Genomic DNA, 22,719 nt, shown 5'->3' with positions numbered 1-22,719 from the left:
TAATTTCAGAAGGCGAGAAATTACAGCAGCGGGCTATTTAGGCACGCAAACGGAGATGTTTGGCTTATTTTTAGAGAGAACAAGAAAGATAATCAGTGGATCTGGAGTTAGGATGGGAAAAAGCAAATAGAAGGCAAGCTCTGAGTCAGCAGAGAAGACCAGCCCTGGAAGAAGCCTGTCTGCAATCTTTGCTTCTGGTTTCAGAGAGCAGAAGCTCCTAGCTGTGCTTGGGCTTGCTGGCTGTGTGCCTTCAGGCTTCCCCCCCTCCAGTCCTTGTGTGTTACAGTGAGAAACAATATATTGGTCTCATTTTGTCTCCAGTTTAAAAGGAGAAAACAAGGGAGACGTCATGCATGTGTTCAAGTCAGAGTGAGGTTGCTCTGTGCATTGTGAGTGAATTTTCACTGTGAATTACATTGTAGTGATGCTCTGCAGCACCTCATGACCCTTTTTCCCCTATTAAAGCTGTCTATGCAGCTGGCACACCCTTGCAACTTCAGAATTCAGAAAATTGCATTAGCTGAGGATCACACATGCTGTGTGTGTATGTATATATTTGCTTTATGTTCTAAATTTCCAACTATACCATACTTCTCTATGATACGAAGCCTCTTATGGGACACAATAACAGCAAATCTTGCTTTTGAAATGGTTGGGCATCGCCTTCACGCAAGGTGATGGGAACCTGCAGCTCTCGCTGCCTTCAGGAGAAATTGGGTATTTGCTACAAACAAGACACGTGAACAGGGCAAGAGCACCAGAATGATAATTTTTTAACGGGAGGATTTTTTAATAAAACCATAAACAGTCTGTGGCACTAATTATGATTGTGTGTTGGCTGCATAATGGTACAATGGGACAGAATTCAAATTGCTGGGTGCGGGTATGAATCAGGCGTAGTATTTTTCATATTTTAACAAGTTTGGACTGCATATAAGTCACAACACAACTGCATAGTTGTGCGCCTGGAAGGCTTGCTTTTAGCATAATTAGGAAATCCGGTACGCTTAGCAAAATCCCTGCAATTATTATCAATCTTAACTACCTGGTTTTGTCTAAGAATAAATGGTGCTCTTCGTCAGGGCTCATCACTACGCTGTTCTGGAGTCTTCTCTTTGAGGGTGACGAAGCTCTACAGTTGTCACGTCGTCCTTGCAAAAATAGGATTGTTTGAGTGAACAATCTCTTTAGGACTTTGCTTTTATCCCTCACAGCAGTGCCTGAGTGCTGCAGCCTCCGTTTATGGATGATGAGTAAAGAATTTTGCTTAGGAGTGGAAGTAGCAATGTTTAGTTGGTTTTAAGTCACTAATTGTAGAAAATAGCTTTTTCTGATGTACTAAGAATATTTCTTACCTGCTAGCCTCAAAACTAGCGTGCCTCCCCTATGAGTTGGGCAAGGTTCTGCTGTGGGCTCGCCCCGTGCTTTGTTTAGCCCTTGGGCCAGGAAAGCAGCCAAAGCTCAAAGACAGTAGCACAAAGGTGTCCGTGGCCTCACTTCTTCGGAGGCTGAAAACTCCTAAAAAGTTGCTGTGGATCAGCTCTGGTTAGTGGGACTTGCCCATTTCTGTTTCGTACCCGGTCCTGCTGTGGTCTGAGGCTGGGTGCGGGGCTGGGGGTGCAGCGGGAGGCACGAGGGGAGGTCCCTGGGGTTGCAGAGCTCCGGGAAGCAGGCACGCAGAGGGCACGCTGCTGGAGACAGGTGGATGATGGAGTAATTCGTTTCCATCTGCTCCTGTCTGTATTTGAAACCTCAGGAATGACCCTCCTTGTAAGATGCGAATCTAATTTCAAAAGGGAGCACTATTTCTGAAGTGCAGCAGCCTCTGCAAGCCCTGGCCTCCCCTCCTGCGACAGGAGATGCTCCGGTGGGGCTCACCGGCGGCGTGAGGACCTGGACCCAGAGCAGGAGGCAGATGTCACCTAGCAACTTGTCCCTGTTGCAGGAGTCTTCGTCGGAGGGGATGAAGGTGACACTTGGCTGCTATTTTCAGACCCACGCTTCCTGGTGGCTGTTGCTGCTTTATTTATTTATTTCCTTTTGCTGAATCATAGACCTGGAGAATACTTCTGAGGTCACCAGAACGCTGTCCTCGGGAGGCAAATCCGAGATTGTTTGTCCTGATGTATTTTGCTGCCTGCTTCCCGTGGCATACAGTCCCTTAAAATGGAACGTGAGAGGCCACCTGCGCTTCCCTAATGAAGCTTTCCTGCTGCGACGAGTTTCTTCCCCACTTCTTATTTTAAAATTAATGGAGGTGCCCAGAGCTTAACACTGGCTTTGCCATCGCTGTTTCCCCAGCTGGGCACTGCAAGCACTGAGTGAGGGCTGCGTCCCCTGGCACCACCACTGCCACTGCTCGACCCAGATCAGTTGTTTGGTTTTTTCCCCATTTCCTCCCCTGCATGCTCCCTTCTTCCAAGTTTGCAGCCTCTTAGCACTTAAGAACTGTCCTTGCATATTTAGGTAACTTTTGTCAGCTGAAGACAGGCAGTGATATTAAAGCTGCAGCTCAGAGGAAGCCCCAGTCCTGGTCACAGCTGTGATTTGGGCCACCTGCGGCAAGGGGCAGTTGCAGCAAAGCCGTTAACGTGGCATTCACCTGCTGTCACTGCATTGCGACTGTTTGCTGCAGTCAAAGTTTGTTTATCAGGGGGGATCCTTGTGCAATAAATAGTTATTCACTACTTCTTGTCATAGCCTTAATTTAGGATATGGCTCATGCATTAACAGTGCCGTACCAGCCAAATACATGGCAGGATTACTGATTTCCTTCCAGAGCAATAGAAAAAAAAAAGAATAAAAGAAAAAAAATAAAAAGAAAAAAAGCTTCTAAGTCTGCCTCAGTTCTTATAAACTCCTGTGGCTGTTTTTGCAGTTCCTCTTGTGGTCTGGCAGTGTCTGGTTTTCAGACACCTGAGTGTCGCTGGTTCAGAGCACGCTCCTCGGGCTGTGGTTTGAAGCATTTCTGAAAGTCAGGCCCCGTGACACTGAGCTTCGTGTCCCAAAAGTGAGAAACGGGGTGGGCACGTGCGAGCATTCCTTGTGGCTAGAGCAAGGGTGTATGTGGGTGGTGCAGCAGAGGTTATCTGTGATTATCTCTGCCCTCAGGTGGTGTTCGGTTCTTGTTTTCAGGCCTATTACCTCCTAGATTTTTAGAAAAAGAAATAAAGCATAATTCGTATGTCTGTGAGCCCTTTTCTTTTATGCTGTCACTAGGTGTGAGGCCACCCTGCCTGCAGTAGGACTGGTGCCAAACCCCTGCCGTGTGCTGAGGTGCCGGGTTATATTTGGTGAAGCTGGGATTGGAGCAAGAGGGCTCGGCTCACACACCAGTGCTCTGGGTGTGGGTGTCTCTGCATCCTGGCCCTGTGTTCTTTGAGTATTTCCTTGTGGGCTCCAAACTATTTTGAATCTCTGCCATACACTTTGAAAAGTAGATGCTGATATCCGTGCTTGCCCGTGCAGTTACGGGCAGCTGGCACAAAGCTGCTTCCTGGCATTGGGCACGGGGTGGCAGGGGACAGACACCCCACCCCTGGCCTCCCTGGGGTGCTCAGCATCCTCTTGGGCTCTGGGTTTTCTTACTTCAGAAGTGCAGTAATCCCTCAGCTTTACAGAGAGTCTGGGTTCCTCATCCAGCCTTCAACAAGTCTGTTTCCCTCCTAGGAATCTGAATTTCTTACCCCAAAAAAGCAGCTTTTCTTTGCCCACTGAATTCCCCTCCGTCTGTTCCCGTACCTCTGAAGCAGAAGTTTCTATTTCCAGGTGGCGTGGGGGTCTTTATTTCTTGTTGTTGTTTTTCCTCAGCTCTTTGTGCAGTGCTGGTGGCTGGGCTCTGGAGCCCTTCCCCACCCGGGGGACACCGCGGCGCAGCTCTGCCCGGCTCTCGGCAGCATCCAGCACCCGCCGTGGGGCTGTGCTGGGCGTCCTCCTCCTCGGCTCCTGCAGCGTGAGTCATCGGGGCCCAGCTGCGCTTTTCTCTCCTGTAGGAAGAGGGAGGTGGCACAGGCGAGTCCCTGTTTCTGCCGTGCAAATTGCACCCTTCGGCTCGCCGCAGGAGGAGCGTGGAGGAGACGAGCGGAGGGTGCGGGCGGAGGAGTCCGTCTGCCACGGAGCAGGGTGCTGGGGGGGAGGCTCAGTGCAAAACAACCACCAAAAAAAAAAGGCAAAAGAACAGGCTGACACCGTTGCTGCCCAACTTGAAGCTGTTTCCTCTTTCCCTGAGAGCATGTGGGGGTTTTGCAGAAATCTACTGTGCAACCGGAGAAAAATTTGCCCGATTTTGGCCTCGGGATGGAGAAGGGCGAGTCCGTGGGGCTCCTCTCTGCAGGCAAGGGAAAGAAATTTCCTGGAGGTGACCCTGAGCCCTGCGGAGCTCTGGCCTCGTCCTGCCAAGGCATTTTGCTTTTCTGTTCAAACAAGAGGGCAAAACCAGGACACCTCTGTGATGCATGGCCTCTGCTTTTTCACTGTTCAAAGAGCAAATTTCTTTTAAGCTGTCTTTGGAGTATTAGGAGGTCCTCGTGGGACGCAAAGACTGCGCTCTCTGGGTGCACCGGGGGCTTTGCTCCTCTGCTTGGAAGTGCTGCACCTGCTGGGAGCGGGGAAAGTCCTCGTCCCCCTGGGGTGCTGTCCTCAGGGCTGCAGCTCCCCGTCCTCCTTTCAGCCCGAGCTTTGGGGTGGGAGCAGGGGCTGCTGCGGTGTGGGGGGCTCCCGGCACCCCTGGTTGGCGCTCCCAGGCTGCTTGTGCAGCAAAGCTCCAACAGCACAGCAGAGAAAGGTCCCGCAAAATGAGCTGGCAGAAGAAAAGCATCCCCGGGGCAGCTCAGCAGGGTGCTTTGGCAGGGGGAGATGTGCCGGGGCCCAGGGCTCACTGGCACCCGTGCACTGCTCTGGGAGCAGCAAACGGCCCGGGCACAGGCTCGTGCTGCTGGCTGTGGGCATCGAGCATCCAAAGCAGGTGGGTTCGGGCTCCCCGAGCCCCCTGGGGTTGTGCTCTCCCTCCGGTTGCCCCCACTGCTGCATTCTGATGCGTGCAGATGTGCTCGGCTCACGACATGCGTGGGCGCAGCTGCGGTGACACAAATCCCTATGAATAGCAGCACAGCCCCTATAAAACGCTCAGTCCCCTTTGTGAGCCTCCTGCTTTCCCAAATTGCTTTGTGTACAAAGAAACACAATTCTTGCAGTTCCCCTGCCTCCGAACGGCTCCGGCTGAGGCTGCGGGTTCCCTTTGTGGGTGTCAGCAGCGCGGGCTGGCGGAGCAGGGCTGCTCGGGGCACGGTGCCTTTTCGCAGCGAGCAGCAAGTGGGTGGCGTGCCTTGAAAGAGCCATCGCTGCCACGCGGAGCGGGGAAGGTCACCGTGCCCGGTGCTGCGTGCGGCCTCATGAGTCCTGACAAAGGAGAGCTGGGCAGCCGTGGATTTGGGACCGAGCAGCAGCGAGGGGAGCCGTGCAGCCTGGCAGCGAGGATGGGCACAGCGTGCTGCGGGGTCCTTGGGGCCAAAGCCCTCTGCACAGCTCCAGGATGCAGGGAGTGAGGTCCCTGTATCCGTCCCATACCCAGAGTAACACCCAAACCTCTCCTGTCCCAGGTCACTACATCCTGTGGCAGCTCCTCTGCTTCTTTGCCTTCTCACCTCTCTGTAGACCCCACTCTCTGCACAGCTCAGATTTTGTCCGTTCCCACCGCGCTGTGGGCTTTCTTCCCTGCTTCTGCCTTCCTCCGGGCCTCCTGACGGTGCAGGGAGGCGGCTGGGCCCCACAAGCTCGGGGGAAGCTCTGACCTGGGAATGGCTCCAGGTTTCGTACGTTTGCTGCAATGCCTAATTCCTTTCCCTTCTCCTTCAGGAAAACCAATTAAAAAAGTAAAAAAAAAAAAAAAAACAGTGCAGGAGCAAAGAGTGCAGATAGGAGCTGCTCCCCCCAGCTCCGGCCTCTGTGTCCCCCTGGTCTCTCCCGGGCTGTTCACATCCTCACTCCGTCCTCCTGCATCTCCCCACCAGCCTGGGATGGAGCTGGCCAGGACGGAGGCAGCTTTCTTGCCGTGCTACAGCTGCTGCAAGTGCGTGGTTCTGCGCTGGAGCAGGCTGCAGAGCCAACCCTGCGTGTGTGTAGCATCGCCGTTCCGAAATCACTCATCTTTATTCAGGATTTGGGCGCTCGATGGAGAGGAAGCAGGGAGTGCTGTAGGGGAGAGGCCCGGGACAGGAGTGCTGCGGGTCTTTGAAGCCTCTCTGTGTGTTGTGCATGCTGTTCCCACATGTGCTGTCCTTCCTGCAGCTCTGCCTGTCCACAGCCTCAGCCTCCTCCAGTGCCACCGGTGTCCCCTGGGGCTCGCGGCAAGGGTGCCCTGAGCCCCGTGCCAGGGGACGGAGCTGGCACAAGGAAATCGGGGTGAAAGGGGAGAAAGGGCACCTCGGCAGGAGGCAATAGCAGTGCTCCGAGGGCAAGGAGTGCTTGGTGCTGCTGGGGGGCTCTTTGCAGCAGCAAACCACGCAGACCTTGCCCTGGGAGGCCGGCGCTCACCTGGATGCACTGCGGGGTGTTGTGGGGGCCAGGGCGATGCGGGGCCAGCGCTGCCGGCCCGGGCCCCAGGCTGGTGGCAGCAGACACAAAGCAGGGAGAGAACAACCTGGGAGCGATCCCAGGCTGCAGGCAGCTGCCTGCACAGTGCTCGAAACAGTTAACAGGCAGCGAGCCCGCGCTGGTCCTCCCACCAGCATGAGCTCAGCGCCGCCGCCGCCAATCCCCGCTCCCTCTGGCAGCAAAAGAGCCGGGAGCCCAAGCTGGGAGCCAGAGCAGCGGCTGCCCCAGCTCCAGCCTGGCCGCACAGAAGCGTCCCGAGCCCCGGGCAGAGCTGGCCATGTAGGATCCGGCCTCGTCCCTCCTGCGTGGGCAGCAGGACCGCGACCCGCATCCCGCCCGCGCCCTGCGCCCGTGGTTCCCGGCTGCTCTCGCCAACATGATGGGCTGCAAGTCCAACTCACTCACTTGCCTGCAGGGAGGAAAAGCGGGGCTGCCGCTCGCCACGGCCACGGACTCCACCGCCACGCTCAACAAGCTGGCCCTGGCCACGGGTGGGACTGAGAAATCCTGGTACCGCTGCATCTTCCCCTTCGGCATCGTCTCCGTGGTCATCGGCGTGGCGGCGACGTGTATCACCTTCACCATCAATGGCCCGCAAATGGACATCGCTAAGATGGTCTCTGTGGCCACCCTGATCTTCGGGGTGGGCCTGCTGGTGGCCGCCTACGTGTGCTGGCGGGCCAAGCGGGAGAGGCAGCGGAAGAGGCAGCGCCAGGAGCCCGTCTCCTTAGAGCAGGGAGCCCTATGACACAGGCTGGGGTCAGAGGCTCGGCTCCACCTGGAGACCCTGCTCACGGACCCCCCTCTCTGTTCCGTGGCACAGGGGGCACAGCACTGGCTTTGAGGCACCCGAGGAGGTCCGGACCCTGCCCGAGGACAGCCTGCCGCCATCCTCCACCCGCCGAGCCACGGCACGGCCGGCACGCAGCCATCCCCGCTTCTGCCACGGGCTGCAGGCAGCTCTGTCCCCCGGTGCCCACGCTGTGGCTCGCCCAGCCCCTTCCCACAGGCGGCGTGGAGAGACCCCGCAAGCAGCTCTGCAGAACGCCACCGGGTCACCCGGCTGCTCCGGACCTCGCTGGCCCCATGGCTGCAGAGCCACCGGAGCTGCTCCGAGCCTGGGGATGTGGCAGCTTGCAACAGCCCGGGAACCTCTGCTCAGTGTCGGGAGAAGCCAGCGGCACTTCTGTCCCCTTTCTGTCGGTGGTGGCACGAGGACCCTCGCCTCTCGGGACAAGCGGAGTTTGGGGAGATGCTCGCCGGGTGCGCAGAGCGCATGGGGAGGCTCGGGGGCGCTCGGGGAGAGGCTGGGGGGAGGCAGCAAGCATCGGGGCGTGAGCTGGCGGCACGAGAGTGGGGGACAGGGGTGACACCCGTGGGTGCCGTGGGTCAGGCAGGCGGGGGGCAAGGGAGGGGGGCTCAGCCGCGGGTAGGGCGGGTGGGTGTCTGCTCGGCACGGCACAGGGGGCAGAGGAGGACACCCACCGGGCTCTCACTGCCCACCCGATGTGACCCTGCCACTGTTTTTTGGGGGGGCAGGTCCCCTCCGGGGGTCTCTGTCTGCTCGGGATGCCTGGGGAGAGGGGCTTGTGCTGTGAGCCCACAGTGGCAGCCCCCGGCTTGGGGAGTCTGAAAGTAATCGTGGTCTGGTTCCCAGCGCCGTGGTTGGATAAGGAGCTGCAGTTGCATTAAAAAGGAGCAATTCCATCTTTACTGCTTCTTTGTAAACTGTGCAACGAGGCTTCTCCTGGTCTTCACACGGAGATTGGAGCTCTTTAAGACCAAGCAGGAGAGGCAGCGGGGGGCTTCCAGCTCCTGGGGCTCCCCACCACCGTGCCCCCAGGCAGCCCCACACCCGGAGGGGCCTCCCAAACCCAGCCCTCCTCCCGGCTCCTGCCCGACAGACGGACGTGCCAAGAGCTACAGAGAGCAGCCGCGCTCCGTCCGCCCGGCAGCTGGAGGCTGTCCGTGCGCAGCAGGAGGCAGGGAATGGGGCCAGGAGCTGCGAGCAGGGGCAAGCGGGAGGGAAGCTGCGCTCCTGCGGGGAGCGGGGGGCCTCTGACCCCCCTCAGCTCTCAGTCCATCCCTGAAATTAAACCTGGAGGAAGCCTGTCTGTGTCCTGCATGGCACAGCCAGGGTGCTCCAGAGACCCGTGGGGGGATGTCGGGACTTGGTGTCCCGGTGCTGGGGCCGGGCTCAGGTGCCCACACGGTTTGGGCCGCTCAGGGGCAGCTCGGCCGTGGCTCCTCTTCCCCAAGCAATGTTAGAGAGGCCAGCCCCGCTCTGCAGTGGGTGATGAGTTTAGCAGGTACCTCAGCCTCAGCAGGTTTTTTTGCAAGCCCGATGGTTTCTTCAGGGTGTTGCGTATCCAGAGTTCGTGGTTCCAGTGTCACTTGGGGAGGCAAAGCGATGGTTTCACCCGCGCTCCCTCGAGGTGCCAGTCCCCTGTCCCCCAGTGCTCACTGCCATGCAAGCCATGCGACGCCATGCAGGGGGATGTTACCACGTATTTTTATTTTCTCCTTATTGCTACAAGTATTCCAGCCACCACGTTTGCTGCTGCCTGCTCGCACCCTCTGCTTGCCCCCTCCACGTGCACCCTGCTGCAGGGTTTCCCAGTGCCCAGCCCCGGCCAAGCAGGGGGCTGTGTCCGCAGCCTTGTCCGGTGGCACCCCACAAACACCCTCCTGCTGCTCACCCCGAAAAGCCAGGGCGGCAGCCGAAATAGCCATGGCATGAGCTGGGGGGGCCCCACGGGCACGGGCAGGCAGCAGACGGCGCTGGGAGCAGGGGCTCAGCGGGAGCCCTGCGCGCACAGACGGGCGCTTCCAGCCTGAAATCGCTGGCGCCGGGCCCCGTTCCATCACGCCTGCTTTGATCTCAAAATAGAGCTCCCCGGTGCCCCATTGCCTCTGTCTTTCTGCTCAGAAAGGTCTTGCTTGGGGCGGCTTGAAGTGGGGCAGCGCTCACCTGGCGAGGCGGAGCAGTTCCTGGAGAGAGTGCGGGTGAGCCTGAGCCGCTCGGGCAGGGAAGCGTTGTGCAGGCTGCTCGTTTCCTTTGTTGCTGTTGAAAGCTTTACTGGATTTGAGTTCTGTAGTAAGACGCACACACAAAAATCCCTCCTACTGCCTTCAATAGTTTTATTTACGTGGATGGACTCTGGCAAGTTCCCCCGTGAGACACCGCTGTAGCACACTCGTTGAAGGGTGAGATCTAAAGAAAATTTACCTCCTTAAAGAGCACAGAGTTATTTTTTTGGCTGCAGGAATACATGGCTGGAAAGTTATGCCCTGCTCAATAAAGACACCGGGAGCAGGAAGATAAAAGACCTGCGTGGTCAGAGCTCACACGCACAGCACCCAGCTGCCCGGCTGCCATCCCCTGGTTCCCCGCTGGCACCCCTGTGTCACCCGTCCTGGGGCAGCATGAAGGATGGCACTGATGGCTCTGTGCTGGCATTATCCCTTGTCCTCAGGTCCCTGCTGGTGCCATTGCAGACACCTGGGAGCTTCCTGCCCGCAGCTCTTCCCTTCCCTTTGCAAGCCGGGGAGGCTGTGGAGAGCATCTCGCTGCGCATCCCATGTGGCATCCTTCCCACTCATCCCACCCAACCATCCCAGACATGCACCCCACCCGGGGAACCTATTGTACATCCCAAGACCACTTTGTGGGGCGCCTGGGAGCCGTCCTCCACTCTTTGTGCCTCAGACCTGGTTGGTCACAGAGGGCAAGAGTCTGGGTCTCCCGTGGGAGCGCAGTTTGGGGTGAAGGTGGCTCAGGTGGCTGCCTCGTGGTCCCAAGCAGCAGGTCACTCTGTGGCCAGGAGTGGGGCAGTGCCTCGGGCACGCAGCCCTGTGGCTCTCCTGTTGCCATCTGGGGCTACAAGACGCTGTTTGCATTTTCTAGGTCGAAAGAATTAAAAATGAATAAACCTGTAAAGCTCGCTGTAACGGCAGTCTTTGTCTGCTTCGCTTCCGACCCCCACCAAGCCCCTCGGGCTGCTTTTGTGGCTTGCAGTGTAATGGAAATATTCCCCTGTTCTAAGGACCCCAAACTTGCCTTGAGTTATAGCCTCCCCAAGGCTTTCTCCATGCCACCAATTTCTCCACATTACTGCGTTCAGCTCTTGTGACAGAGATGTGTCCTGCTTCTGCCAGCTGCAGCCAAACCCGCTGTCAGCATTAACAGGCTTAAAAGGAAAAGAACGGTTTCGTTGCGCCTGAGCAAAGGGTTAAAGTCTTTGTTACCAGATTGGGAACAGCTACAAAGGGGAAGCTTAAAAATAAAAACACGCATCCTCACAACGCGGCTGACGTTAGTTTCTTGCAGCCGACGTGAGCGGCTGCCCCAGCTGGAGCCGCGGCCGCCCTGGCTGAGCCCAGCACGCAGGGGCCACGCGGAGCTTCGCAGCACGTCCTCGGGGCTCCTCGCTTCTCCCGATGTGTCCCTCTGGGCCTGGCTTTCCAGGCACGGGGCGGCCGGGAGAGCTGCTGGTCAGAGCCTGGTCCGAGTCGTAGGCACGATGTGAGTGTCCTGCGCCCGGCGCTGCTCCCTGCGCGTTAAAAACAAGCCCACGTGCCTGGGGAGGTGAGGAATTGCCAACAGGATACCTGGCTTCAGTTCCGAGCTGCCAACAAAATAATGAGTAACTCCTAGACAGCTGGGCCGAATTCACGGGTAACAAGCTAATTTATTTACTCCCCTTGCAGTTATTTTTTTTGCAGAGAGGCGAATGAAATTTTTAACAGCTTTCTTCCCTGCCTCTGCGTGGATGGTTTTGATCTCCCAGGGCAAGGAGCAGAGTCCTCCCAGGGGAGACATGCAAGGGGCCGGGGCTGGGGGGCTGAATGCCAGGCACTGAATCACCATTTGGAGGAGAGTTTTGGAAACAGGGAAATTACCAACAGACCACTTATCCCAGCACCCCCTCCAACAGGGCATCGCTCAAACTTTGGTTTAAGAAGCCCCAGATGGGCAATCTCAGAATACCTTGCTCTTACAGGAAGGTTTTTTTTCCAAGTAAGCGCCGTCTGTGCTGCACAGGAATATTGTAAAGCCTCGGTGCCGTGACTCAAACACAGATGCAGAGCAAATCTGGGCAGGCCCCACTGCAGATGGAGCCGGGGACCCGCAACCCCCAGGGAGGTCCCACGGGGGAAGCCGCTGTTGCAGGCAGGCTGCAGCCACGGGTCCCCACAGCAGGATCCCTTGCAGCGCTCTGGGCATTGCCCATCCCCAGTGGATGGGCCAGGGCCACCACACATCCCTGGTCCGGGCTGGAAATGCCTTAGGTCAAAGCCATCCCTGGGCTCCCATCCTGGGCCACCCTGCCCCGAAGCCGCATTTCCCCAACGCCCCCGAGGTTTGGAGGTGCCCAGCTGTTGAGTCAGCTGAAGGTACCTCCCGCCTCAGCCCCGAGTTTATTAACCTTCTTTGTCACCATGGCACCAGAGCACATCTTAAATGAATGCTTAATCCTCCTTGCACAAACAGTATCATTACATCATGAGGCATTTCCACGTTCTGCCAGCTGCGGAGAGCAAACCTCCGGTGACACCGGATGTCAACAGCAGGTCCCCCAAGCTGGGGTTAAAAACAATGTGTGTTTTACCACAAGACAGAAAAAAAAAATCCTCTATAAGCGTAATTGCTGGCAGCAAAGTTATTGGAGCAGTGCCCAGAGACTCACCGGGGTCAGGAACCCTCGCTGGCAAGCGAGCGGCGCAGCATCCCTGCCTGAAGATGCTCGCACAGCGAAGGGAACAAGGCGTGAGTTGCACTCTCCCCCTGGCAGAAAGGAGCCGAGGCACAGAGCAGGGATCTGGCCATGTTGTACCTGTGGTATCTGACACAGCTGCGGCTCGTGCTTGGCTCTTCCACGTGCTGAGCACCTCGTGAGGCTGCTGGCAGCAGGACGTGCAGAGCCAGCGTGACGCAGCCAGGCACCGGCCCTTCCGCAGTGTCCTGCTGGTCACAAAATCCCCATTTTCACCCCAAGAATGCACCGCACTCTCCACAAGCCCCACGTGCTTCGTTGCCTTTCATAAACTCCCCCATGACCTTCCTGCCTGCATCTGGGTGTTCCCTTCTCCGCTGGAAGAATTTTGATCTGTAAAAGGATTTTGTTTTCACTCACTGATTTTACAAAAGTCAGGTACCAAACGGCGTCAGGCAATGAAATGTATTAAAAAGGCTATAAAGACCGTGACATTATCAGGGTGAAATGCCAGAGACCATTACATCATTACGGCTTGCTGCTCAGCTGCAATCGGTTTCTATTAGGGGTGTGGGCAGCTGCTGAGCCTCGCCAGCACGGTGCTTTCGCATGTCCTGGTGGTTGCTCCCATGCTCCAATCTGCAGTCACGGTGTAAAACCTCACTTTTGTACTTAAAGGTGTGAAAAACTGGACCTACCTGCACTAAGTCAGGTCGCGATATAAAGTACGCGCTGAGGTATGTTACAAATCCAGGCCAAGCAGCAGATATTTAATAGTAGACGAGTTGGAAATGGTTAAGGTGGGGGTTATGCAGGCAGCCAGGGGCTGCATAAAACTTCGTCACCCCTCTTAGTGACAAGCAGGCTCCCCAGCGACGCGCTTGGTGCTGCAGGCACCCCTCTGCAGAAGGCACAGGAGGCGCAGAGCGGTCCCGCAGAACGGCACCATGGCTGTGGCTGGCCTGGGAGCTGGTCTGGAAGGGGCAGGTGATTTTCAGGCTTTGGAGAGGAGATAAGAAGCGGGAGCCAGGAGTAGTAATGGCAGCAGGAAAAAAGAAAAAAAAAAAAAAAAAAAAAAAGAGAGGCCAGCAGAGAGGTTTTGTTTGAACTGAAGTGGCATTTGCTAGCGCTGCCGGGGCTGTAGAGCTCTCACCGACATTTCTTGCAGAGCAAATTTACTCTAGCTGAACAAGATCAAGGCAGTGACACTTCTTTAAAAGTACACCTCAGATTATACTTAACTTTCTGTTTGTCTCCATTGTGCAGAGTTCCACTTAGAAACTCAAAAATAAAGCGTGAATGAGTTTCTCCTCTCCTGTCGAGGTGTCAGGAGGTGTGCAAGCCCCTCTCTAGCTGGGCGATGCCACGGTCCCGACCCGCTGAGCAAGGGCACCCCACGAGCACTGCTCCCCGCATCCAGCACCCCTGCCACTGCAGCTTTTTGCACTGTGTCTCGCTGAGGCTTGCACAATGCTCTGAGGACTTCGTTGTTTCCTCATTCTGCTGACAACAAAACGTTGTTTTACTTGGAGTCCTCTGTCCTGGACTGCTTTCTTGAAGAGCTGCCCGGTGGAAACCCTGTGGGGCCAGCACAGCAGTTAGCTTTTGCTCAGGGCACTCGCTGAATGAGTTGTTTGCTCTGGTTTTTCATTACGCAGAGCTGTTATGGGTATGTAGTACAAGGTCAAGCTCCTTTGAAGCATTTTGTTATTTTTCTTCACATGGCACCCAACAGTCACTTTTGAGGGAGGAAAGCATTAAGCCATGCCAGAGCTCAGCAAAACGCATCTCAGCGAAGGCACCACGGCTCCAGCTCGTGCCCTGTGGGTAGTTTTTGGCTGCCTGGTTTTACTCTTGTTTAGCTTTTGTTTGCTATATCTCCTTTTGCTGAACTTCACGAAGTGCCCGATAAAGGCTGAATTCGCAAAACTTGAAGGCTGTAGGCAGAGGCACATGACAGTGCCCCAGCTTGGTAAAGCACTTCCGTGGGATTTATTTTAAGCCTCTGTTCAAGACCATATGCTGAAGCGTTTTGCCAGAGCTAAGAATGGATCTGAAGCTGTTGGGGTTTTTATACATCCTTAAGTGATTCCCTGAATCCAGCCCGAGCTGGTGAGTTCACAGCCTCCTCCACCCAGGGAGCAGGGCTCCGACCCTGCTGGGACAGAGGAACGAGCCAGCAGCGCTCAGACTGCCGGCTGTTCAGGATGAAAAAAGGCTCAACCTTCCCAAATGTTCAGTTTGGGGGTGAAGTAGGCAAACAAACACAAATATTTGGAAATTCCTGGGCAGTGCCACTGCACTCCCTGCGCCCCAGGGAGCTGGGCTCTGCTGGGGGCTGCATCACCCCGCTCCCGGGTCGCCACGCACATGGTAGTCTCCCTGGGATGGAGCCACCAGGGAGGAAAAGGATTCCCTGTGCTGCAGGCCTCAGAGGAGCTGACTGGCATTTCTAAATCACCACCACTGCATTTTTCTGTCATTTGGGTTTTGATAGCTGGGCTTTCGTGGCTCCCCAAAGTGGGAGTGGACGAGGGACAGCCACGCGCAGAGCCATGCGCCCCATCTCCTGCAGGCACAATGCACAAAGCCAGACCCACTGGGGAGCGAGCACCAAAACCAAGAGCTCCATTGTTCACTGCTCGTGTGGATCAGCTTTCAAACCACTCAACTGAGATGTAATAAAAATAACAACACGCTGGAAAGCAGCTTGACCCTGTACTACGGCCTTCACAAAACTCACTCTGGCTGTTGTGAACGTAGGCACTTCTGGAGTTGGAACTTCAGTGTCGAAATTGGTTTCTGGAGTTTGGTGTTCAAAATCCTCCGAGCTGTGGGAGCCCTTCATGCAGCAGCAGAGAGCAGTGGCACACTGTCACTGAAAATGGATATCCAGCCTCGTACAATAGAAAGACAATGCCAGCATGAACAGGAGGCCTGGTGACGGATGGCATTTTTTCGGAAGGATCTGTCTGAATCCACCCAGGCCTGCCTTTCTTGTGGGCTAAGATTTAATAAAACCATTAAAAATACACACTTCATTTTTGGACCAGAACCTATTATTGGGGCTGAAGGGGAGCCATGCGAGCCTCGGAGAGGTGATGGCACAGGGTCAGAGTGGAGCAGCCTCAGGGCTGCCCTCAGTGGGGCTGGTGGGCACTGGCCCTGACCTCTTCTGTGCTGGCTCCTGAAGTGCTCCAACTGCAGCAGCCCAGGGCCAAGGGCCTCTCACCTCTCATAATGGACCTGGGAGCTCTCAGGCATTTGTGCTCTAGAAGAAAGAAGAAAGTTTTAAAGCCTCCTGGCCTCTGCTCCTTGCCTGTGCTGACTGGGAAGTCTGCAGTGCCCAAAGGTGAAGGCAAACGCCGTGTTGGTGCTGCTGGGGCTTGGCCACATGGCCAGCATCCAGCATGGGCTGCCAGCCACGGGCAGGAGCAAACCCCAACACAACCTCTTTTTGTGAAGCTTCCTTCTGACCACACATGAGGAGACCTTGACCTGTGCCTTGGGCATAAGGACTTGTGTCCCTGCTGCACTCCTTCCCCACACTGCTTCCACGCACAGGTCAGCCTTTGCACGGCTTTTTGGCTTTTTGGCTTCTGCAAAACCTCTCCCTCCCTCCGCAGCAATGCAAGGCAGGGACTTGAGGGAGCGTAGCTGGATTTCATGAGACACCAATTTTAGGTTTGCTGTCTTTCAGCCTGATCTCCCTGCTGCTCATTCATTAGGAGACAGCAGAGCACAGCAATCTTCTTCGCGACATTTCTGTTGTCCACAGCTTTCTGTTGTCTCCCTTTCCTGAGGACCTTTGCGGAAGCAGGAGCATGCCTTCAGGGGCAGCACACATCGAAGCTGAATGCCTTTTGCTAAAGGCTTTTAGGACTGAACAGTGAAAACCTTTTAGTGCTGGCACATCGCGCAGAATTAAATCCAATCAATCTAGTCCAGACATCACAGTGCCCCTATAGTGAAAGGAAGTTTTCATATTTGCTGCAAGAAGCATAGGAAAAAAATGATGATCTCATGCACAGGAAGAACACAAAGGGCTTCCTAAATTGAAGACTGCACCCACATACAGTTGGCAAGTGGCATTTGCCGTCCAAAGTGATTGGCACTCATGGCAGGAGGCAGCAGCAACAAATGTGGAAAGGCAGTGACTGGCTGGGGAAGTATATGCCGAGAGCATAAACAAACATGAAATGTGTATGTTTTATCCAGAGGAGACCCTCATAGCTGAAGGCCGCTCGGGAACAATTGTTTTTCTTCCAGATTTGATGTGGAATAACAACAGCTCCATTTTCCTGGAAGCCTTAGCCTACTAGCACGCAAAACCCATCCCTGCACACAGGGCTGTCGTACCACCGGAGCTGCCGAGGCATCCTTACTTTTTCCAGTTGGAAATCTGCTTCAGGCTGAATAGGGTGGGTCAGGGCACTTGTCTGTGTTTTCTGGACATCTGGAGTATGTTGGGAGAGTGGTTCCCGCGGGGCTGGAGGATATCTGGAAAATTCAGACATGTGCATGGGTACGGCAACGCCATAGCAGGACCAAAATAAATGTTGCCGTCTGAACCGAGGGCGGACCTTGTGAAGAGTCTGTGACTACGAGCTAACGAGGAGAGGCACTTTACCAAATTGTCACACCAGAGATACAGAAAGGTGGCTGCAAGCGTTCAGGTTAACTTGCTTTAGGAAGCCAGTACAGCTGAGGAGAAGGCTGGCTGCTGATCGTACACGTGCTCCGGCAGTGCCAACAGAGAGAGATTAACATCACTCGCGTCGGCAGGGCACGAAGCTGGAGCAGGGTTAACCTATTTCACATGGCATTTGCAATGCCTTGCTTGGCTGAGGGACGTGCTGACACGGTCACACACAGCTGCCTGCTCAGAGCCTGTGGGTGCATTAACCCTGACACCAGCGGACAGCACTCTGCTGCAGGTAAGAAGCAACTGGACTCTCCAATCACCATTGGGGCAAAACGTGTGGGCTAAATTAATTACAATTGACTTTTTATTCCCCTTGCTCTGGAGAATACCTCCAAACACACCCACAGAGCTGCTGACCAAGGCCATACCCTTGTGGTTTCCTCCTCCCTCTGGCCGCAGGCTGCACCACCGCAGGTGGCTGGGGAGCCCCAGGGATGGGGCCTGGAGCTGCTGTGTGGCTGCCCCGTGTGCTGCGCACGCGTTGTTGCTGCCCAGGGAGCTCCCAGGCACCAGGCCAGCAGCATTTATTTTTCAGTGCAACGATCTACTTCATCCCCTATGGGAATATTAGAAGGAAGGGGCTGTGCAGAGCCAGAAATCCCATTCTCCATTGGTACTCCCCTGGGGATTTTCTTAGAAGCCCTCTGTTGGGTCAGGGACCCCAGAGGCGTTTCTCTGGGATTTTAATGCTCCACCTTCCCCCTGCACAACCGGCTTTCAGCTGCAGGCAAGAGCAGCCTGGCAGCACTTGTGGCACACAGCAGGGATCAGCAGTGTGTTTCGCATCCCTTGGGAGTCTCTGAGACCACTGCTCCACTCCAGGGTGCCCCACACAGCCTGGGGGAGATGATGGGGCCTGGCTTCCACCACACAGCAGGTCCCCGGCCCACGACCAGCAGGCCTGGGCCTCATCTCATTTCGTGGCCACTCAGCCCCGCTTCCTGCTAGCCCTCGGCCTTTCAGCCTCCAGGCTTGGCCAGCAGACAGCAGGCGGCCCCCAGACGGCGTCTAATTGGGAATGTGCTCGCGTCGTCGTGCCGGCTCTGCTGCCACACTGGGAAATTTTGTCCTTAACCTTGCGGTGGGGGTGGGAAGCAGGGTGAAAAAAAAAAATAAAAAAAAAAATTCTCCTGACAAACAAGCGGGGATTTTATTACAGCTTGTGTCACACCCGAGGAGTGAGAGCTGAGTCACTGCCAGGTACAGACAGTGACTGTGAGTCACCGCGGAGCCCGGCTCATCAATAACCCCAGTGCTCCTCGCCCAGCTCCGGCCCCGTTACGGGTGCCCAGTGCCGGGGTTGCGGTGCCGCTGGCCAGCTTCTCCCCCTCACCGAGGGGCCACCGGGCAGGCCTCACCCTGCCGGAGGTGGGAGCAGGAAGGCAGCAGGCAGCCAGCCATCCCCAGCGTGACACGGGGAGAAACTGGGGGCTGTGAAAGCGCTAAATCAGCGCAGAAATGCCAGCTGGTGTCTGTCGTCCTCCAAGCCCCAGAGGCCAAAGCTCTCACTCACATGAGGATCTGCTTCTCTGCTGTGCTTCCTCACCCAGCTGCAACCAGCACCTCCTCGCCAGCAGAGCCTGGGGCTCCCCTGGCCGCCCCAAGCTGACCAAGGAGCTGCTTCCATGAACACCAGAGAGAAAAGAGTGCTTTTTGGGAGAAAAATGCACCCATTTGGTGATCTCGGGCCATTTCCTGACGGCAGGTGCTCGCAGCCTAATTGGCAGCCAGCAGTGCCAGTGCTGGCTGTGCTGCAGGGAGCCCGGCGGCGAGGGGAGAGCCGGTGGCCACCCGCAGAGGGTGCTGAGTGTCACCGGGACCTTGTCCCCGGGCTGGCAGGGTTGGTGCTCTCTTTCTGCAGGGTGTCACGCTGAAAGCTTTGACTTTGCAAGAAGCCCCTTTTAGAGATAAAACAGACAAAATGAAACAATAAACCTCTTGAAAAAAAAAATAATAATAAAGGAAAAGAAGGGTAATTTAACACAGAGTTAATAAAGGCAATGAATAACCTGCCAAGTACCCAGGGGACAGGCATGGCATAAAGCTATCACTTAACGTCTGCGCTCGATTTTCTTTCCTAACTCAGCTGCCATTAGCATCAGGCCCCCATTTGCTGCCCTTGTCCTTCAGCACCTTTTATACCAAAGGTGCCCAAGCACTTCCCATTCTTTCATGTGCATCAGTCACCTCACTTGGTCCCAAAATACATCTGATAACGTGGGCAGCGTACGGCAGCATGCGATAATTAACATTACACAACAGCCTTAGGACCAGAAGCAAAGGATAAACTTGGTGCTGGATTGAAAATAAGCTGGGCTGTGTGGGACGAACCAGCCGAGCTGGAATTCAGCCACAAGCTCCCGAGCCCTGTGCATGCCAGGGGTCTGGGGCTGGGCTTTTGCCATCAGGTCGGGAAGCCGCCAGCCTGCCCTCAGCCGCCACCACTTCACAGCGCGATGGGCTCGGCCTCGTCTCCAACAGAAGCCCCTTCCTAACATCTTCATATTTCCAGGAAACATTGGAAGGGGGCCCAGCCTGCCAGACGGCTTTTTAGAAATCGGGAAAGCAATCATGGTTTGAGAAAATTGCATTAGTGCCTCCTTGCAGCCACGGCCCGTGCATCCGCGTGAGTCACTCCTAGCAACCCCCGGCCCGCTCGCACCAGTGCGAGCACCGGGCTCTGCCTCCAGCCCCGGCTGATGGATGAGTGCTGAAGCACCGAGGCCGCACGCCTGGTGCGATAAAGCAAGGATGTCAAACGTTGCAGAGAGCACGGCGCACGCCAAGCCATCCCCACACGGAGGTCCCGTGGAAGCCCTGCGAGGCGGGTAAGGCGGCTTCTGGGCTTGCGAGGTGATTTATTGCTGCTTGGCATGTGAGATGCTGTGCAAACAGGGAGTGCGATGTGATATGGGGCCCTGGAGAGCTGCTCCCGGTGACCATCGGTGGCACTGCAGTGACAGGATCTCACACTGCGGTGACGCCGGGTGGGCACAGGGAGCCCAGGAGGACAAATGCCAGGAGCAGTTTGCTGATAGCAACGGGCTGCCCCTGCCCAGGAGGACGTGTCTGGGGGCACGGGCAGCCCCATCAACCCCAGAGCTGTCGGCACGGGCAGCATTTGCCATCGCCTGCCACCAGCGCCATGCAGCAGCGCAGACACACTGCTCAACTTGTCGCACAGCACAGAGAAAGCAGGCGAGGTGTCAGCACTCACACCCAGCCTGGCAAGGCGTCCACACGTGCGTGCGGTGCTGCAGGACACACAGACACACCTGGGAATGGCCCAGCTGCAGCAGGGAAGTGCCTGCGACAAAATCCCCCTTTTGTCAGCGTCCAGCCTGGCCCACGCAGGGGGTTTGGTGAACACACTGCTGGCAGCTCTGTGTTCAGCAGCCTCAGGAAGACCAGCGATGCTTTCTGCTCCCAAAAGAGCTGTCCCTGCTGTCAGAGCTCTGCAGCCAAGGACGGTCCCGGCTGAGGCTGCCTCTCCCGTGGGGAGGGAAGGAGGCGCTGGCTGTGAAAGCTTTAAGCTCGTTAGCTGCTGCCGGAACGGGTAATTAGGTTGATTTGTGCAGGAAGCACACAGGGAGCAGCTTTCTTCTTCAGGAAGCACCCACAGCGAGTGCAGGACTCCCATCTCCCCTCGGAGCAGGGTTAAGGACAGAAGCTGGCCGAGCGACCGCTGTGCTGGGGAGGTCACCAGCGGCTCTGGAGCCCCCTGCTGCATGGGATGGGGTTGTGGGGCAGCCCAGGGCTGTCTCCTGGTAGTCTCTGGGCCCATGCAGGGGATGCAGGACGTTGGTAGTGGGATAGCCCTGCCCAGGCTGGCCCCCATGGAGATGTAACTAGGGCTCTGGTTGCCGGTAGCTCCATCAGAACAAAAAAATCCACTTGTACCAGTGTGCCGTGAGGGCTCATGGTGGGTGCGGGGGACACAGCATCACTGTCCGGGAGGATCCTCACCAGGAGGGACCCCCCTGACCCCTCTGGCCCCCTACAGGGCGCTCAGCACCGGCTTTCAACAGGCACTAAATAGTCCCTGAGCTTTCTGATGTGGGATCAGACCCCAAACCCTGTCTGCTTTCTCTGAGCCTCGACACCCCGTTTCTCTTCCCGGAGAAGAATGTACGATCCGTTCAGTTAAACCTCATCATTAGTGGTGGAACCAGAGCCTGGAAATCTGGCACCGGTCCGCAGCTCTCCTCCTGACCCCACACATTTGTGGGGTGAGAGCGGAGGCAGAGGAGCGTTTCCTGCCCATGCCTCCAGCAAAGCTTCTCCCCTGCCCACGTGAAGCTCCTGCCAAAAACATGGCTGGCACAGCAGAGGCACTGTGCTGTCGTGTGAGAGCCACGTGTCCCCTCCTGTGGCTCCGTCCTCGTCCCCACCGGCTGCTCCTGGCACAGGCTGTGTCCCTCCCCGTGCCGAGGAGGAGACAAGGCAGGGCTGCCTGGTGGCCGAGCGGGGCTTTTCTGGAAAGCTGTTAGCTGGAGGCTGCCGGGGGAACATGGCGAGGTAATTGGGGAAGATGGGACTAATCTCATTTTTTTTCTTGTTGTGAAAAGGGCGTGAAGAAGAGAAAAGGAGATGTACTGCTAAATTACCATCAGGGCTGCTATAGTAACACGGCTTTAAAGAGTGCCTAGCCGGCCTCCTTGGGGCTATAGAAAGCTCTTCAGATTGTTCTGTAGTTTTCCACTTTCTCCTGACGCAGGCTGCCCAGGGCTGGCTGCCATGGCCGTCCCCCTGTGCCGTGCCCCTGCACGGGACCCAAGGGTGCTGCACGAGCCGGTCCCTGGGCACCACAGCCAGAGCACCCTAAACCCATGGGATGCCCTGGCAGGGCAGCACGGGGCTGGAGGGCTGGGGCTGGCAGGGGGACACCGAGAAGGGACACAAAGGGAAAGGTTCACTGCTGAGTTGTTGCCCAGCCTTCAGTGGGACAGCTTCTCTCTCCTCTTTTCAAAGGAAAGCCCCAAACTTCAGAGCAGTGGTGGGATGCCCCGGTGTGAAGTGCTATTAACTGCTGCAAACTGAGGCAACAGAAAGCGTGGGAAACAGCTGATTTCCTCCCGTCTGCCATCAAGCGGTTTGATCTTCTGCACCGACCATTTATCTTTCCAAGCAGTTCTCATTTCTGCCGAGCGGGATGCTTTCCTCGGCATGCTCAAGAGCAAGCCTTGTTTTCAGTGCAGTCAAGGGCAGGGTCACAATGTAACGCTTAAGTGTGTTTGCAGGATAAATAGGATTTAACAGAATTTCAGGCTCCAGGTACTACTCATGAGTGACGTAGAAGTCCTGGAAGAGAGACAAGTCCTCTCCTAGCACTCCTGTATTTCAGTATTTTTCAACTCTAGCTTAGCGTGTGGAGGCGTTGGTATTTTATGTCTTCATGGCTTTGAAGTTCCCTGGGATGGAGAGATGCTAATGTTAAATTTACATAGGAGGGTGAATGTGTTAAAAAACAAGCCTTGCAAAGGTAATTTAGTAAAAACAAAAGGCTGGTGTGGATTTTGCCATGAAAAATTTGAAATCGGTAGGTGTGCTGGCCTGCAGCTTGGAGCATTTAAGAGTTTTGAGTTGCGCACTTTGAAGCCACGGAAATAATCACTCTTACCCTTTATTAAGATAGCACCTAAGGTGTTGCAAGGCAATTTTCTTTCAGATGAGATGGATGTTGTCCCCGTGCTGAAGACCTTAGGG

The 22,719-nt window shown here is 56.0% G+C and overlaps 1 protein-coding gene across 1 annotated transcript; it reads left to right on the top strand.

Annotated features, from left to right (window-relative positions):
- Positions 1 to 6,781: 6,781 nt before the first annotated feature.
- LOC311215049 (transmembrane protein 100-like) lies at positions 6,782 to 8,298 on the top strand. Its single transcript, XM_084296014.1, has one exon. It carries the CDS (start codon positions 6,968 to 6,970, stop codon positions 7,337 to 7,339), a length of 372 nt encoding a protein of 123 aa, XP_084152140.1. The 5' UTR covers positions 6,782 to 6,967; the 3' UTR covers positions 7,340 to 8,298.
- Positions 8,299 to 22,719: the final 14,421 nt, after the last annotated feature.

The sequence above is a fragment of the Netta rufina genome (genome assembly GCF_964035555.1).
Source record: "Netta rufina genome assembly, chromosome: 15".
Classification (NCBI taxonomy): Eukaryota; Metazoa; Chordata; class Aves; order Anseriformes; family Anatidae; genus Netta; species Netta rufina.
This window is presented reverse-complemented; position numbering and strand designations above follow the sequence as displayed.